Genomic DNA, 19,630 nt, shown 5'->3' with positions numbered 1-19,630 from the left:
CTAAATGACCTAGATGTTTACATAGTGTATATATTTAAGTTTCCAAACAAACAAATTGCCAAGCTTAATCTTAAATCATTAGATAAATACTCTAATGAAAGCGAACATTTGCTTAATTATTTTGTCAACAGTGTTATGGACAAATACTATGTCATTTCAAACATATATAAAAATACTAGAGTTGAAACAATATATGTTTGAAAGTGCTTATGTCCCTTAGCAGTAATGTTGTCATTAATCTGTGCAACTGATATAGAAAATGTGATTGTTGAGCTTCATAAGTAGGATTTTATGAGTCACTGTGATACAGACTGACACATTTTTCATCATAAATCCCTGTAACGTCTGATTTGAATATAGTCACCCTCCTTACACAAGACTTCCTTCTCCAGAGATAATCCCTAGTGTATGTTCATAGGATTTTTCCAACACATAAGGGATCAATAGCGCAAAAACACTTTCAAAACAGTCAACCGTGTTACTCAACTGTGTTACGGTCAAAAGTGCAGGGGAACAAGTCGGCACTTTTTTAGGAGAAAAAACAGAGCACACAAACCCATCTCCCTAGAACACAAATTATTTTGTTTGTTTGTCTGTCAATATGGATATAAATTGGCAAAAACATACTCCTCCTCAACTGTCATCAGTGTTGCCAGATTGTGCTGGTTCCCGCCCAATTGGGCTGCTTAGGATGGCCGTGTGCGGGTAAAAATGGCATCCATCAGAAAAACCTTCCCACTGCCATATAAATCAATAGAATTGGGCGGGTTTTTAGGGCGGATTTTGATCATTTTTTGGGCTGGAAATCATCAGCCTCATCTGGCAACCCTGACTGTCATACTTAATTGTAACACCATTGACGGTAACACCGTTGACATTTCAGCCATTTTTATGGTGTTGTGCTAACTGAGGACCTCAGAAGTTCCACCACAACACCTTAATCAATTCATGTATCTGTATGCTTTATCTGTGTTTTTCTACATGTGATTTCTAATTCAGATTCTTATGAATATGTTGATAACACAGTTGACAGGCAATTTTCCCGCTATGAGAACATGAAAAAGAATGGATTAAATTATGGAAGGATGGAGCTCAAAATTTACCAAAAAGTCTTCCCGTATCCAGCCAAAGAGGTTATGACATCACGTGATGTTATTCGTATGGCCTAAGACCAAACCATTACTGATTTATGGAGGAGGTTTCAGACTGTGACACGGTTAACACAGTTTTCGTGGACACACACAAAATGGCAAATTTCATGTATAATGGAAAGGACAGTGGTCTTTCTGACAGTTTTGTCATATTGTGATGATTACTGTGAATCAACATTTGCATTGGTCTTGGGCAAAACAAGTTTCTTTACATGCTAATATGAAGACTGAATCTGACATTTGGAAAACAGGACGGCATGAAAACGCCCAAAACCAGTATTAAATATTCATTCTTGCTGAGGGAAATAATGCTATGTCTACACTTTCTGTATTATATGAAAGATAAATGTTTTCTAATGTCCAAAACATCATTGGATGCAGTTAATAGTTAGTGGAATTGCCAAATAAAATCCACGGACTTAAAAGTGTAGGCGAATTAGAGAATCACTCCTTTGCTTATGGCACATGAGATGAACCACTCTTATTCACCAACCACAGCTCTGTGTGTGTGTGTGTGTGTGTGTGTGTGTGTGTGTGTGTGTGTGTGTGTGTGTGTGTGTGTGTGTGTGTGTGTGTCAGGTCTTGACATTAACTTTTCCGCTTGCTGGCCATTGTGACTTGTGGTTATCCCAAGTCACTAGCCATTCAGCCATTCTACTAGCCACAAATGTGATATTGCTCCTTTTCCCTCATCACAACACTACATCTAACCTCAGAACATGAGGTGCCAAAGCAAGAATATGAATGCACAGCTTTCTTCATGCACGGCAACCCAAACATAAAACACACTAAACGATCAGTAGCCTAGTCAGTCTAATGAAATATGACTATTCTAACCACTGGCCGGGTCACGACAAGGAAAGAGAGAGGGAGAGAGAGCGACCGGAGAGAGAGCGCACGAGCGAGAGCGCGCGAGAGAGAGAGAGAGAGGAGGAGAGGAGAGAACGTCCATGCACATAGTGCGCAGCGCACATCTTGGAGAGGACTCCAACTGGGAGACCATGGCGACCAGGCAAAACGATGAGTAACTTATCTGACATCCAACGAGGCTTTAATAGCATTGCTCGGGTCGCGGGCATCCATCTGGCAATATGCCGCCTCCGCTCCCTCTGTCGAGCAGTCGGTTTCCTCCATCCGGATCCATAGGATCGCGCAGTCATCGTCTGGCTCTTGCCTGGTCCCATCCGGTCACCGGCTCACGGGCATCACGTCTCCTGCTTCGGGGTCGTGGTCGTCCCTCCACCTCCGAACTTTCTCTCTCCCGCTCTCGCTGCGTCCTCCTCTCCCCCCAGTCGTCTCCCGTCATGTTTGGCAACTGAACATTTAACCAATGGCCCACCCGAAAACCACCGATCACCGGTCCCATCCTCCTATTCCTCCACCTGCGCTTGTTTACACTCATTAGTCTGGCGTGTGCGTTTCCCGATTTCACATGTCCGTCTTCTAAAACTCTCCCAAGGAAAACAACGCCATTTCTTATAGATTCCGCCTGATAGTCACCCTGTGACACTGTGCCTGTTACTTCCTGAAGCTGAGCACGCTGGGAGTGGGTTATGCTATTACTGTTTTGGATTTTTAAGTGTGTTTGTGAATGTTTAATGTACTGGGGGTGTAAATATACTGGAGATATTATTGTGAACATTTTATGATCGTGATGTTGAGGTGGATGGGTTTATTTTATATTTTAAAGAGTTGTCACCATATGTTGTGCAAGCTGGCGCACAACACCTGTAGGTTGATGCATCCATAGCTCTTATGTTGTGCGCATCTGAGCCTGCAGGGGCTCATCAGGACCCTTAGCAAAGCTTATATAACAGCCAGGTGAAAATTTGACTCTGGCGAGTTAATTTGACGGGCGTGTGAAAACGCATGTGTGGCGTGTGAGAGTGTGAAAACACTCTGAAGAGTGTGTCACACGCTCAATGCGTGAGACTTGAGAGCCCTGCAATAATGTGTTTTTTTGCGCAATACATAAGAAGACCTTTAAAAGACCTGTGTGTTTTTAAAATATGTCCTGCAAACTAATTTCCCCCTTGAAGACAAATAAATTCACTTGTGTTAACTTTAAGACTTTGGAAAAAGTTGTGGCATTCCGGTTCTGTAGCATTTAGCTGGGATGTACGTATACGGTATGAATAACTCATTACCACCGGTTACAGTTGACTGGGTTCATGACTACAGTACTGCACCACAGCCTATACTGTAGCCACACACGTGAACCCTGCTCTTGGGGAATACGCTTCCAGTAGAAGACTCTCATTAATCTCTGTTCATGTAATCGAAGAAACCTACACACACACGCACGCACACGCATGCAGGCACGCACACACACACACACACACACACACACACACACACACACACACACACACACACACACACACACACACACACACACACACACACACACACTTTCAAATTTGTACATATCCCATATGAAAGCTGTGCTCTTGAGGTCTGAACTCTTTACACTATCAAGCCATCAGAGAAAGCTGATTACATGGGGAGGGTGTGTGTGTGTGTGTGTGTGTGTGTTTGTGTGTGTGTGATGATGTGGGAGTGGGGGGTCATTTCAGGAAACACATGGCCTTGGTTATAAGAAGTCAGCAGCAGCGGTATTGATTCATTACACATAATGCCTTTGCCGGTGATTGAACACTGTGTGCTGTTGGAGCCTTGAGCCTTCAGTCCACCAGGCAATTAATGTGGGAACATCTTCCCTGGGGGGGGGGGGTGGCTCAGGTCTGTGTCTGTTCAGGGGAGGGTATAGGCCTATACACCCTACAGTACAAAGACAGCATCTCCCCTGAACCCTGAACAAAGTCAACTTTGGAACCAAAGGTCTTTGTTACAAAAAAAAAAAAACATAACCCTTACCCTTTCCCATACACTCACCTTATCCTCATTATAAGAATGTTAGACATGTACGAAATAACGGCCGACGAGGTGTCAGGATATCAAGGGAAATAATGGATGAGGCGAAGCGTTCTAAACAGCTGCACTGTCGGGCTGTTCGCTTCGCCTTCGAGATACCTCAAAGGCCGTTATTTCGCTCATCACCGGCTTTTAAGTATTCATTTATTATGTTGATCTGAGACTTCGTAAGAAAGTAGATTAATCACGATGTTTGGTACGTTGCTATGGGCACCACTTCCTAATCTAGTGAGCAAGTCAGACGCACCTTTATCAGACGTGTCGTATGTGAGGACGTGCGTAGAACATTGGGGCGACTGTTGGACTGACTTGACAACCAAATGCGATAGGACAAATGACTAGGGTCTTGACTTGACAACCAAATGCGATAGAACTAACGACTTGGTCTTGACCATAGCAACCTTCAGTTTAGGATTAGTAACGGCAGTTCCCCAGAAAGTTATAAAAAGAAGCAGCTTAGACGCCCGGATGACATCATAGGTGTCCTGTTCTCTGGGAGTAATAAACACCTGCTCAGCCAATCAGAAGACAATCCGACAGCTCACCGGGTGATAATGAATATTAACTACACAGGTTAAGTTCAGTGTTATGATTATTGGTCTGGAGTTGTGAATGAAGAAAGTTGAGAAAGTTAATGGACAGTTGTTTCTACAAGATCAACATGATTGAGATGACTATAGCCATTGCAGTCTGTTATTCATCACACAAGGTGTTTTCAACCACCTTAATTCAGCATGAAACTTTGCAAGATTGTAATGGGGCCTCACAGACTACTTAAGCCAGTAGTATAAAATGTAGCTCTTTAATAAGCCAATTTTTACTGCTCATGATTATAACGACTTCTTTCACACACTTTGGGATACATAAATCTAAATAAAATATGCAACACGTGGCCAAAGTAAATGGTTGTCAACTGTCCTAACGGTTAGGGAGGTGGTCTTTGGATGAGCAGGTTGCAGGTTCCACATTTATGATAAGAGTAGGAATTACACATGTACTAATCCTTCATACATGGCTGAAATCAGTGGTGTAGTCTACATAGAACGCGGGTATACGGAGTATACCCACTTCTAAATTTCAGGGATTTCAGTATACCCACTTAAAATTGATTGATCCATTGTTTTGAATAGCACAAATATATACAGTATACCCACTTCAAAAAATGCTCAAATATACAGTATACCCACCATAAAAAAGTAGACTACACCACTGGCTGAAATGCTTGAGCCAGGCACCTAACCCACAACGATGGTTAACAAAATACTGTAATAACAGTGAGTTGCTTTGGATGAAAGCAACAGCTGCAGTAAGGCACGGATATGTTAGCTGTCTTATGTGTGTGACTTATGTGCACAGCCATGTGCAAACAAGTGCACATACTTCCTAAAGGGCTATTTGAGCACTGTGCACGATACTGAAGGTATCGTTTGACGGTCTGGTAGCCAACAAGGCTCTTCTTCATATTTTCCACCATAGTTTGGCTCTACCGTGACCTCAACTTGGAAGCCTGGAAGATCGTCCCTTGCAGTTGTGTCTGTACATGTGTCTGTGTATCTTGTGATGTGCTATTGCACGCGGAATTGACATAAAATATGCATGGCAATACATTTGTGCAAAAAATGTGCATGTGCACATGTATCCTGCAGCATTGTAATGTAACAGGAAATAACAAACGCTGTATAATGAACGAAACCAGAGGCAGTTTGTTAAAAGTATATCTTAATATAAACATTTTATTCAGTGCATTTTGTGTATACAACAAATAATAAACACCTGGAAGGTACAGTACCAGGCTGAACGCCTGTCCGGTACACATTTGTTTGTTGCTTGTTTGTTTTGTATTGTTATTTTTTTCTGGTTTTGGACTGTGGTAAGAATTGGATAAGACATGATCCAAGATGGTTTAATACACATTAGCCTACATCATGCAGCTCTAGTCATGGCGCCTCATCGGCCTCCCATGCAACAGATATGTTCACCTAGAAAAAAATGAAAAAACAAAAAAAAACAAAATAAATAAAAGAATTCAAAAATTCTGAAATAAAAATTAAAAAATATAAACCCAACAGCGACCTCCCCAGAGCTCAAATGAAGAATGGGGGCTCAGGGAGGAGAGAGAGAGAGAGAGAGAGAGAAAGAGAGAAAGAGAGAAAATAGGCGACCAGAAAAAAAGGTTCCTATTTGTTGTACACAATTTCAGTTTTGTCCATGCCCTATACAAGAGAGGGATTTTTTTTTCTTTTTTTTTTCTTTTTCCCCAGTCTTTTTTTTCCACTTTTACAAATGACATATCCTATAAAATGTTAAGCCACCTAAAAGTCCACAGTTTTTTTTTCTTCTTAAATATAGAAAATTGTCACCACGATAAGATACTCATACACGAAAAAACAGAGTCCTGGGTGGGAAGTTTCACCATATGGCTGGTGAATTAACACCTTATATGGTGACCAAAAAGTCAGCAAAGAGAGAGGGAGGGAAGGGGAAGAAAGAGAGAGAGCGACAGAAAGGAGAGAATGAGAGAGAGAGAGAGAGAGAGAGAGAGAGAGAGAGAGAGAGAGAGAGAGAGAGAGAGAGAGAGAGAGAGAGAGAGGATAAGGCATGACATCATCACTTGAGAGACAGAGAGACAGACATTCAGGTGAGGTGGGGTTGACAAAAGGACAGAATCGAGAGCCTCAGCTATGACCCTCCAATGAACCCAAGATCGAAAGAAAGAAAATAAGAGTCCAAAAAATGTCTCTCTATTGACTACCATAGGGTTTTTTTTAGTAAGGCTTTATTTGAAGGGGAATGTCATATCGACTTAGCATTCCCCAAAACTGAATGACACATTATGACAACAGTCATAATCATCAATAATGTGTCATTAATATTCCTGACAGGTGCAATGCCATACGTATGTCAGTTGTATGACACACTAGTGTAGGCCCCTAGCCTGGGAAATCCCATGCTGCTTTGCACAATCGTTCCGATTTGAAAGACAGCATGGATTCTATCCCTCAGCGAGGGTACCAGATCTTGGGCTCCAATCAGAGAGCGGGAAGGGGTGGAAAGGTGGTGACGGCAGTTTGTTTGAATAGATACAACTGACACGATTGGCTATGGGCTACGTACTGTATATGCCAAATGACACATTCATGATGCCCAATAAACGGCCATGGTCAATCGTAAATCACACCTTTCCTACGGGAAATTGCATAGGGAGCCTCCAGACTATCTTACTCACGATATTGGTGTTTGGTGTTAAACAGGTAATTAGACTCCTTCAAATAAAATGTTTATAATGTTTACCATTTCCGGTCTCAGGTCCAATGGAGGGTCGTGACTTACTGTGGCCTCTCTATGCAGACAGAAGACAGACAGACAGGAGCGGGAGGAGAGGGTGGGAGTGTACACAAAAAGAGTTGTTTCATATCTTTTACTCGGAGTGTACGTGTACCAGCAAAGACAATTACACTTCCTAGAATACTGAGCCACACACACCCACAGCCAGTGAGCAATTAAATCTTTCTCTTTTTCAAGCACTTCTGTTATTCGCTTCATTTCTTGTGGTTGTACTGTTTCATCAAAAAATGTACGGTAAGAAAAAATAATCCATCGCTTCCAGCTGTGAGTGTATACTGGCGTGGTTCCACTCTTTAAAGGGACAGTCTTTGGTGAACTGCGAATTCCATTTGTCTGGTATCACAGGCTGAGAAAAAGACACAAAGAACTGGGGTGGCAGGAAGACATGAGGAGAGGAGGAGGAGGAGGAGGACAAAAATACAAACAAACATACATACAAACAAACAAACAAACAAACAAACAAAAAGGCTCACAGCTAAGTCAAGAAAAAAGTTAGCAAGCAATGTAGAGCCATGGTGTCTCTCGTTCTCATTTTGTTGAGAGAGAGAGAGAGAGAGAGAGAGAGAGATGAAGCAAAGGAGAGAGACGAGACACAAAAACATTGGGGTGCTCAGTTGAGCTCCCTCCTGTTTTTCTTTTTTTTTCTTCTTCTTTTTTATCTTCTTCTTCTTCTTCTCCTTCATTTCAGGTCGGCTGAGCGCAGGCTTGTATATTCCCATGCTAGAGACTTAGAAGCTGCGTCTCTGAGCGAGTGCACTAGGAAAAAGGCGGGAGAGCTACCGTAAAGCCGGCTGGCCTTGAAACACACGCGCACACACACACACACGCATACGCACGCGCACACACGCATGCACGCACGCAAGCACACATGCACGCACGGTTAGATAAACAACCATCCTTCTGTAGTGTTCCTATGTTTGTAGGAACTTTCCGTCCCCACATGTACAGTACATCAGTACTTAGGATCGCCCACAAGCACAAACACAGACGTATGCACACATGCACGCACGCACGCACACACACACACATGCTAACACACCCACGTGCACACACACACACACACACACACACACACACACACACACACACACACACACACACACACACACACACACACACACACACACACACACACACGCGCACACGCACACACACACACACCGGCTTAGTCTTGTGGCAGCGTGGCTTCAAGGATACGGAGGGCAGGGGCACTTCTTTAAACACTGCACCAAGCAGCTACACCCTCCTGCAGACTGCCCTTTCGTCATCCCAAAACAATGAAACAAACAAACAAACAAACAAATAAATAAACAAAAACAGAAAAAAATCAATGTTGCAAAAGTCTCATCAAAATCCTCAGGCTCCACTTTGGGAAGAAAGGATAGAACAAAAAAAAATTGTGGTGAATAATTTTCAGAGGTGACCCAAACTTAGAAATGCCCCATTTTTTAAGTTTTGTTATATTCTTAAAAATTCTACCTAAACTACCTAGTGTGTATCGTTCTATATGAGCTTACTTGTGATGGTCGCAACAACGAGTGAAGTCAAGAAGCTAAAAAAACCCTTCAAAAACTCAAAAAAAGAAAAGCTTTAACAGTGTTGAGTATATGTGTGTGGTTGCTGCCCTCGCAACCCCATTAGCATGTTTGATAAGAGTAGTCAGTCTGCTTGGATACGAGTCACGAGCGACCGGAAGTTGAGGGTTGGAAGGCGGGGGGGGTTACTTGAGGAGGGAAGAGGCAGGGCAGAGTGAATATAATGGGGGGTGGGGGGGTGTTAACTAATAGAGACAGGATGGGTTGGGCTTTAGAGGAGAACAAACTATCCTCAGAAAGTAAAAGTCCCTTTGCCATGCATGCATTTACACCTGCCTCTTACTCTTAAAACACAGACAATTTCAACTTTGTGCTTTTACACATTTCCTTTAGCTTTTTTTTGCTGAATCGCCTCTCTATATGAAATGCCTGATACAAATACAAATGCCTTGCCCCGCTTTCATTAATGACCTCACCCACCCATAGCAGTTGACGAGGCCTGCTACTAAATCAGACCAGCTCGTTCACTGAAATGGTTGTAAGAATTTTACTCTCTGACTCCTGAACGTTCATCCCATCTCTACTGTAGGTAGGTGGTGGGGTTGGAGCAGGTTGGGGGAGGGCTGCAGTGACTCTGACTGGTGGCATTTGCCTCCCTTGAGCATTAGCCAGACGCAAGGTCTTGGAAGGCTTCATGCTAGGTGAGTTTTGGGGTTGGGGTTGGGGCAGGGTAGGGGGGCAGTCAAAGCTTGCATTGGCCCTGGCTACGTGGACTTGTTCTGGCTTACAGCTTTTCCCTACGCTGATAGCATCAGGTCAGTTGAGGAAGGAAGGGGTCGAGCAGGGGAGCAGGAAGGTCAGGAAAGGCAGATAGGGTTGGGTGGTTGGGAGGCTGCCTGGGGAGGTGGGGGGCGCGGGTGGGGCTGAGGATGGGAGAGGAGAGGGTCATAGCTCGCAGGGGTTCTGGCTTTGCCTCTTGCTTTGCCACTCAGTCAGGTCAGAATGAGGAGAGGTAAGGATCAGGGTAAGGATGGGAAAACGGGGACAGGAAATGGTAGGTCGGTAGGTGGAAAGGTCTCTGGGGGAGGGAGGGAGGAAGGAGAGATTAGAAGGCAGGGGTAGAGGTCGAAGGTCGCGCTGGCGGTCCTGGCTACGTGGACTCGTTCTGGCTGACGGTCTTGCCTCCGTTGAGCAGGGCCGAGGCACTCCGGCTCTTGGTGGGCGTGCCGCTGCCGGAGCGCGAGAACTCGGTCAGGTCGTGCAGGGAAGGCTCTCTGTACATGGCCACTGTGGAGAGAGAGGAACGATGGATAGAGAGGAGGGTGGAGGATGGGATAATTAGAGAGAGAGAGAGAGAGAGAGAGAGAGAGAGAGAGAGAGAGAGAGGGAGAGAGGGAGAGAGAGAGGTGGGGAGAGGATGGGAGAGAGAGGAAGGAATAGAGCAACAGAGATGGGATAGAGAGATGAACAGAAAGAGAGAGAGAAAGGAATGCAGAGAGAGAGAGAGAGAAAAGAGAAAGGGAGAAAGAGAGAGGTGAGAGATGGGGAGCGGGGATAAAGGAGAAAAAAGGGAGAAGAAGGGGAGAAGAGAGTTACTACAAAATCTATGCACAAACACACAAAGCACTGTCCTAAATGCAGATGTATGAACAAGGCAAGCTTGCGAAACCTTCACTGAATCTGCAATATATTGAATGTACTGTACTAAACGCTTTTGAGGAACAGACAGCATTCTGGCAAGACTTAAAAACAGATTACAGAGCCTCTGGGCCTTTTGTCTTTAAAGCAGAGGCATCTGTCTGCCTTTGGTCTCCTAAAGATCCTCTTCTTCTTTTCTGTATGCCAGGAGATCAATAATGCACTTCAGGGGGAAGGGGAGGCTGCAGAGGAGTAGGTCGATTCTCCAGATATTAGTGGTGGCTCGTGTGCAACCTCAAGTGGAACACCACACTATTGAGGGTGAGGGCTGGACGTTGGAGGACATTGGAGGCTGGGGGGGGGTGTCTTTCCCAGTATTCTTCCCAGTAGAACAATGTGGTCTTTGATGGGTTAACACCACACTTCCCTAAAGCCATTACAGCATCGGTCAGTTGGACCTCGTAGACATGTGCTCAGAATTAACAAGGTTACTGTATTGTTACTAGATTATAATAGTGTAATGTTATTTGTGTAAATTGTTTGTTTCAAGATGAGAGGATATTGTGGGCTATATGGTTGGAGGCTGGATATATTAGGAGACTGAAGGCTGGATATATTAGTAGGAGAATGAGGTCTTTGATGTCTTAACACCACACCTTCCTAAAGCCATTACAGAAGAGTATCGGTCAGTCTGACCTCACTAGACCTGCTCTGTATTAAAACGGTACCAGAGATTCTTTAAGTATAGAGATATGCCAACATAATAGGTTTCTATGGGCACCTAACGCGACCAGGTTCCGGTCTGCCTAAAGGGACGTGTCATAATGCTCCTACAATGAATAGAACAGTCCTTAGTAGAGATGTCCGATATTGGCTTTTTTGCCGATATCCGATATGCCGATATTATCCAACTCTCAATTTTCGATTCCGATATCATCCGATACCGATATATGTGGGTTATTTTTCCTCATAACAAATTTTAGGTAACATTACAAATCTGCTGTTGTGGAACAAAATATGCTTAGTTTTATTGTAATGCCCGACTAGAAGCATTGTCGAATGCAACAAAGCTTTCCAAATATTAACATCGTCAAAAATAGAAAAATAATTAAGGAGAAGAGTGTACAGTAATTCAAGTATTATTATATCGGTTTTGATAGGTCAAAAATCCGATACCGATATTGACCGATATTATATTTTATGCTATTATCGGGCCGATAATATCTGTGGGCCGATATTATCGGACATCTCTAGTCCTTAGGTCTGCCTAGGTCTGCCTAAGGGGGGCCATAATAGAACCAGGAAACAATGGGCCAATGGAACCTCTCTCTCTCTACTCTCTCTGACGGTACAATTATTGTATTAAGTTATTACTACTATGTGGGTACATTGTTTTCTTCAAGTGGATCGCCACAACAAAGAGGACGAGGACTGGAGGGCTGGAGGGCTGGAAGACTGGAGGCTGGGAGACTTCCCTGGTACACTGGTCAGGACAATGAGGTCTTTGATGGTTTAACACCACAAAATGCCACACCTTACTAAAGCTATTACGCAGGATCAGTCGGTTATGCCCCGCTGGATGTACTATGTGTCATTACTGGTTATGGAAAGTTTGTGCTTTAGGAAAAAAAAATCCCAATACTTTATAGAGATGATGGTGAAAAAAAAACACCCAGCCTCTACCCAGTTTAGTCTCACTGCAGTTACCATATGTATTGAATTTGCTAATGCCATGTAAGAAAAAAGATAGTTTGTACATGAACCAGAACAGTCATTTACAGTAATGTACATGACATATTGAGAGCACTTTAAACAGAAATGCTCACTGATGTGATGGTATAGGTCTCCTTAGCATATTTTGCATAAACATTCCATTGGCCTAATTTCATGTGTGCAGGTGTGTAGGACTAGTGCTTCCATTGAAGGCACCCAGCTCCAGGCTAACAAAAACTCACGGATGTGGTTGCCAATTCCCCTGAACTAAAGAAAGTCAGAGAGAGAGAGGGTGGGGGGCACTGTGCTTTCATATAATCCTGCCCTCAAGAACACTTTCACTGGCAAGCAGAGTGGATGTGAGAGAATTGGGAAAAAATGAGAGTATGAGAAAGAAAACTAAATATGGCTAGCGGCTGAGACCACCGAGGCAAGCCCGGTTGACACCCACTAGGTTATTTGGAAGCTTCTTTGCTATAGTACATATGAGACTCATTGCCAAAATAATATGTGGCCAATGGTATGCTGTAATTGTTTTTTTTCCCCAATACGTTCTATATAAAAGTCCTAAATGAAGAAAAGGCATTATTATGACTGGTATAACTATCTCCTGGACCAGTGTCAATTTGGTATCTGTCCCACACAAGACCTGGACTGGTAATTGGGCACACAGGGTGGGCCAATAGTCCACCGGGGGTGATGCTGTTGGGTATTTGTATTTTTTTAGAGACTGGCCAAGAATTTAGAGCAGAACACACAAAAATACCCGCAGCCTTTTTTTGGTCCCAATCAAGTCCTGGCACTTCCACAATCCACACTGAACTGCAGTTATCTGGCTATGACCACCACTATACTAGCCCACAATCCAATCCTTATTATCCTGCTCCGTCATATAGCATATCCTGGGAGACTCCCATCAGCCTGGCTGCCCCTAATGTACAGTGCAAGAGGCTGACGAGTACAATACCCATCCTGTCAGCATGTATAATGCATGTCCACCCCGCCCGCCTGTTCCTGTCCTGACTACCGCTGACCGCTACCAGAGTCTCTCTCTCTCTCTCTCTCTCTCTCTCTCTCTCTCTCTCTCTCTCTCTCTCTCTCTCTCTCTCTCTCTCTCTCTCTCTCTCTCTCTCTCTCTCCCATCTCTGTTGCTCTATACCTTCCTCTCTCTCACACTCTCCCCACCTCTCTCTCTCTGTCCCTCTCTCTCTCTCTCTCTCTCCCCCCACAGGCTGTCATCCTGGATGAAAGCTGATCTGCCCGTGAGTGTGTTTGGACAAGATGCTTGGGCCCATCCAAGAAGCTATTAGTGCTGCTCATGGGCAAGGCTAGGCCAGGGAAGTGTGTGTGCGTGCAGAAGGATGAGAACATGTCAACAGAAGCTGCGTGCTCCTGTCAGACCCACTGTCAGTTAGCTAAATTAGGTTTTTGTTTTCCATGTGCATTAAGTGGTTGTGGGTGGGTGGTTAGAGCTAGTAATTCACGAGCACAAGCTGGAGATGAAGCGATGGATCCGCTCAGGTCAGGGCTGCTTTAAGGCATTTACGGGCCCTAGGCAAAGAGAGAATTGTGGCCCTTAAGGAATTGTGGAGCCTCCCTTAATGGATATTTTGGTAGCATCACCATTGCACTCTTCAATCACTGAATTTAGGAAGTTGCTGCCACACTCACAAAGTTGTCATTGCTGTCACTTAAATACAATTGCAGAACCAGTCATGACCAGGGGGCCTCCTTTCATTCTGGGGGCCCTTGGCAATTGCCTAGTACGCCTGCCTGACTGTGACAGGCCTGGCTCTGGTCTGGTGATCCTCACACCACCTCCAGGAAGCCAAAGGGATCAGTGGCCTTACACAAACTAAAATATCCATACAGTTAACACGGCAAATCCCTCAAGATGGATGCAATGTCAGTGAAACTAAGTGTGTCCACATTGGTATTCTATTTTTTGTGGATGGAAGTTACATCTGTGTAGGGAGTTATGTATAAAGGTATGCCTCTGCTTGAAAATGCGTGTAACTGCTAGCTATGTTGTGTGTGCACCTGCTGCACTTGTCTTTGTCCTTTTTTTCTGCACTAAGCCACACCCTGAAAGTCCTGAAAGTATTTTCTTTAAAAAAAAAAGAGAGACAGAAACAAAGCACAGATACTGACAGGGCTTTTGTATTAATCTGTCCGAATCCCTTTGAATATTCTCCCTCCTTTCTTTTCTTTTCTGTCTCGTACAGCTGTGTTCTTTTTTTCTTTAGCCAGACAATGTGCTCGAAACTGTTCCTTTTATGTCTTCTGTGTGTGTGTGTATGCGTGTGTGTGTGTTTATTGACAAGTACACGTGCGGTCCTTGTTCATGATAAAAGGTCTACAGCTCTTTCAGGAGCTATTTCTGTCTCTTTGTCCAACCCTCGCTTTCTTGTCCTGTTCTTCACTCTTCCTCTTTCACTCTCCCTCTCTGTCTTTCACTTTCTCCCCCCCCCCCCCACACACACTCTTTCTTCTCTGTCTCTGTCTCTGTCTCTGTCTCTGTCTCTTTCGCTCTGTCTCTTTCGCTCTGTCTCTGTCTCTGTCTCTGTCTCTGTCTCTCTCTCTCTCTCATCTTTGGCTAATCCTTTTGTTATTACTTCTGATTGGCTGCGCTGGGTTCTGAGGCTGGCCGCTATATTCTATGTGCTATAGAGCCAAATGTCTGTGTGGTCATGTAAAGAGCCCACACACACACACACACACGCACACGCACACGCACACGCACACACACACTCAAGCTGTCTCCACTTGAATGGAGCGGAACTTCATCGCCCTGTCCTGTCAGGGAACTGCCTGCCTGCCTGCCTCTCTGCCTGCCAGAGCCAATGCTTTTAACTGTCTGGCCACAGCGGAAGAAGATGAAGAGGAGAGGCTATAGAGGGGGGAGCATATAGGATGGATGCTCTCCTCCACGACTCAGTGCTCAATATGGCTGTGAAGTTTCTCATTCATCCAGGTCACCTTACAGTCAGAAGAGTTTAGCTGCAAGCCAGTCGATTCTCAGTGCCGTCCAGCCATCCTCAGGGCTAAGATTGGCCGAAAAATTCTGAGCACACTGTGTGAGTTTCTACATTGATAGTTAATACGTGCACTTTCAGGTTGGAAACCTAGGAATTCCTAAGGATATTCATGAAAATCATATGTGTTCTTGCCCTCCTTAAGGTAGGCATACATGCTGTACGAGGGAATCTCATGGTTTAAAAGTTCACTTCTCACGACTTGCGTCCTCACAGTTTATGAGCCGATGGTCGGATGTGAGCAGAATACTTTGTGCACTGCTTCAACTGTGCGATTTACTCATGAGGGGCGACCAGGATTTAAAAAAGAAGAGATTTTCTTGCAACCATACGATTGCAGATCACAAGCTGGTCGTGAGATGAACTTGCTTGTTGTTACCCCCATGTACACCTCAAGATGCAAGACTCACAATTGATCTCCGATTGAAAAATCGCACAGTGTATGCCTGGCATTACTTTACTTTCTCCACCTGTCTGCTCACACACTGCAGAGAAAGATGAAGAGGCAGGACAGAGGAGGGGAATGAAGGATGGGGGCACTCCAACACTCAATAATGTCTGTGAAGATGCACATTAATTCAAGTCACCTCAGTGACAGAGTCTGGTTGAAAGCAACTGTACTTCCCAGGAGTGTAAATTCCTACACAGTAAATGTAACCCTGTTCATTTCACAAAGAGAGAGTAGAATTGAACACTTCCTTTCTCCATCTGATCACTGCTACGCCCACAACTTGCAGCTGAGGAGATGGGCAGTTTTTGTTATTTTTAGTTTTTGTCAGTAGGTTTCACGCTTTTGGCTCTTAAGGCGTGCTGTACAATCGGTGAAACATTGTACTTGTTATTGAAAAGGCCATAGTACTACACCACTACAGTATTACATGTAGTCACATTGTATACTGTTCCAGATATGGATATGAACATGTTGTTTGAAACTTATCTTTCAAAAACTTGGAGAGGAAGAGGCCGGCTGGTATATACACATTACTATTTCAGATATGGATATGAACATGTTGTTTGACACCTACCTTTCAAAGGCTTGGAAAGGAAGAGGCTGGCAGGTATATACATATTGTATGCTATTCCAGATTTGTATATTATTAACATGATGTTTGAATCCTACCTTTCAAAGTCTTGGGGAGGAAGTGTGTGGCAGGTATACTATATAGCATACTCTTCCGGATATGGATATGAAAATGTTGAAACATACCTTTCTAAAACTTTGTGTGTGGCAGGTATTGTACATGTGATATTGTACACTATTCCGGATTTGGATATGAACATTGAAAGCTACCCTACCTTTCAAAGGCTTGGGGAGTAATTGTATGGCAGGTACGGTATGTAGGCTACATGTAGTCATATTGTATTCTATTCCGGATATTTATATACAGTAATCATTTATAAGAATCCTACCTTTCAAAGGCTTGGGCAGGAAGTGTGCGGCGGGCTTGTTCTTCTTGACGTGGTTGCCCTTCATGATCTCGCCCTCCTTGTTGAGGCCCAGGTACCAGCCTCGGCCCGACTGCTGCTGCCGGTAGATCATGGAGGAGTACGTCACGTAGTAGTTCTCAAACACAGACTCTTTGAACTTGCACTCCGGCGTGAAGTGTTCCTGAAAGAGAGAGGAGAGTAGAGTAGTAAGTGGATAAGTAAAGAGACCACACATTTATACTTGACAAATAGCAAAATAGAGTAGACGCCTGGGCGAAGTGTTTCTGTATGACAAAGGAGACTAGTGAGTGGATTAGTAAAGAGATCACACATTTAGGCCTATACTAGAAAAAATAGCAATAGACTCATTGAACTTGCACTCTGGAGTTAAGCGTAGTATAGTATAGAAAAGTGTAGTAGAGTAAAGTAAAGTAGAGTAGTGACTGTGTGAGTAAGTCAAGAACTAAGATGTATTGATATATCGTGTGTACAAAAAAAAAGAGACTTCTTGAACTTGTACTTGAGTCAAATGTCCCTGCATGGAAAGGGAGAGCAGTAAGTGGCTTAGTGAAGACATCACACATTTATACTTGACAAAAGGCAAAACTTGCAGTCCAGAGTGAAGTGTTCCCGTGTGAGAGAGTACAGTAGTCAAGGACAGAGTAAGTGAAGAAGGAGGCTTTATTTATACATGGTAAAGACAAGTAGTGACATATAATAGACACCTTGAACTTGCACTTCAGATTGAAGTGTTCCTGTGAAAGAGATAGTTGTAGAGTGGTGAGTGAAGACCTTGCAGTTACTCATAAATCATCCTAAAGGAAATGAAGGTGTTCAGCAGCATACACACAAACACATCTTGCACAAATGCACATACCACACATTCACATACATTTACATTCATAACTGCCAAAGGTAGGGAGGGGGAAAATACAAAACAGAAAAAAAGAGGGTGGTACGAAAAAAGATAGAGATAGAGAGAGACGGATGGACAGGGATGGGAAGGGGAAAGACAGGAAGATGAAGGGGGGAACAGGGGGGGAAAGACAGACATAGAGTAGATAGAGAGAACTATGGTTTGAGAGTGGAGGGAAAAGGAGGGATCTGTGTAATGCTACTGCAGAGGTGGAGAGGAAAGGAAGAAGTGTGTGTGTGTGTGTGTGTGTGTGTGTGTGTGTGTGTGTGTGTGTGTGTGTGTGTGTGTGTGTGTGTGTGTGTGTGTGTGTGTGTGTGTGTGTGTGTGTGTGTGTGTGTGCGTGCGTGCGCGCGTGTGTGTGTGTGTGTGTGTGCATAATGTCTAGTGTCAGAGGTAATTTATTTATTTATCTTTATTTTACTGCGCCCTCACCACACTGAGTGCACTTGAGCAACATCAATAACTATCATTGTTCTCTCTCTCCCTCCCTCTCTCTCTCTCTCTCTCTCTCTCTCTCTCTCTCTCTCTCTCTCTCTCTCTTCTCTCTCTCTCTCTCTCTCTCTCTCTCTCTCTCTCTCTCTCTCTCTCACACACACACGCACACACACACACACACACACACACACACACACACACACACACACACACACACACACACACACACACACACACACACACACACACACACACACACACACACACACACCACCATCATCCTCATCGTCATAATGATCATACCTAGAGAGAAACATATTGCACAGCATATGGTTGCAATGCATAAGCGCCTATTGTCATTGCCTGAAATGTTTCAGATGTAATTACGCCGGAGTAGATCAATTATGTATCAGGGCATGTCAGTGATACAGTGAGCCATAAATTAGTCAGCTAGACCGAAAGATGAAACATAATGACAGGACATTATTCAGGGCATGTTCACATGCACTCTAGCAGTTGTTTTTGTGCAACAACACCACTAATTGTCATTAGGGCCAATTAGGGATGCTAATTCTCAAGTTTTCAGAGTCCTAAATATGGGTTGCCGCAGGGAATGGACCGGAATACTAGATGATGTGTTACAGAAGAGGAAGTATTACAGCATGGGTCTTTAAATGGTTCCAATGCCGTGTGGTACTACAGCACAGTCCAGTGCATAGTGTGGTATCATTTTACGACTTTCCAGTTGTCTTGATGCTTGGCAAGTTAACCCCTTAAGACACGGCATTATAAATGAGCTGTTACCAGAATGGCAATGACCAAGTCGTAATGTATTACTAAGGGCCCCGTGCACTGTCATACTAGTGTAGTACTGTAGTAGTTAACTTTCAATGTCTATTACTGTACAGTGTGCCACAGGGGGTACGGCGTGCATTAAGGGGCTACAGTTCTGTGATACAAGCCTGCTCCTACCCTCAAATACCCTTCTAGCACTCCAATGGTGCTTCACAAATAAATCAGTAGGTCACTTTTTCACTGTATGACAGGGTGAAACAGAATTTTTTTGGTTTGTTTTATCATGGCCATGGCCTAATTTTTAGGTAGGCGGTCTTTGAATTAGAAGGTTGCAGGTTCAAGTCCCACACTTACGAATCTGAATAGTGTGAATAGCTGAATAATGTGAATAGCTGAATAACGAGAATAGTGTCCTTGAGCAACACACATAATGCCACATTGTTCCAGGGACTGTAGCCAATGACCCTGGCTGCAAGGAGCTTTGGATAAAAGTCTCTGCCAAGTGTAATGTAATGTAATCTTTCAAGATACAATTGACCAATGTCACACTTTCTGAAATACAGCCACCTTATGGTCGGGAGACTGGCCAAATCGACTTTCAATCATAAATTCTGTCAAGCTAGTCATGGAGCAATGCTGACAAAAAAAGATGCAGGATAGAGTTCTTTAAAAGTTGGGTAAAATGTGGGAGAAAGTGTTTATGAC

General features: G+C 43.8%; 2 protein-coding genes across 5 annotated transcripts in view; both read right to left on the bottom strand.

Annotated features, from left to right (window-relative positions):
• The window catches only part of LOC134439930 (GTPase IMAP family member 9-like), an 18,437-nt gene extending 15,980 nt beyond the window's left edge, over positions 1-2,457 (bottom strand). Inside the window, exon 1 of the mRNA XM_063189857.1 lies at positions 2,352-2,457. Within this exon, the coding sequence (XP_063045927.1) occupies positions 2,352-2,457 (106 nt within the window). The remainder of the gene's footprint in view (positions 1-2,351) is intronic.
• A 6,744-nt stretch (positions 2,458-9,201) lies between these two features.
• The window catches only part of fgf13a (fibroblast growth factor 13a), a 247,490-nt gene continuing 237,061 nt past the window's right edge, over positions 9,202-19,630 (bottom strand). For all 4 annotated transcript variants that reach the window (XM_063190495.1, XM_063190496.1, XM_063190498.1 and 1 more), the window contains 2 exons: positions 16,762-16,960; positions 9,202-10,252 (listed from right to left, as the gene is read on the bottom strand). In XM_063190495.1, the coding sequence (XP_063046565.1) occupies positions 10,116-10,252; positions 16,762-16,960 (336 nt within the window). In that variant the 3' untranslated portion in view covers positions 9,202-10,115. The remainder of the gene's footprint in view (positions 10,253-16,761; positions 16,961-19,630) is intronic.

The sequence above is a fragment of the Engraulis encrasicolus genome, chromosome 23 (genome assembly GCF_034702125.1).
Source record: "Engraulis encrasicolus isolate BLACKSEA-1 chromosome 23, IST_EnEncr_1.0, whole genome shotgun sequence".
Classification (NCBI taxonomy): domain Eukaryota; kingdom Metazoa; phylum Chordata; class Actinopteri; order Clupeiformes; family Engraulidae; genus Engraulis; species Engraulis encrasicolus.
Note: the sequence above shows the minus strand (reverse complement) of the source record. Positions and strands in the feature narration are given on the sequence as shown.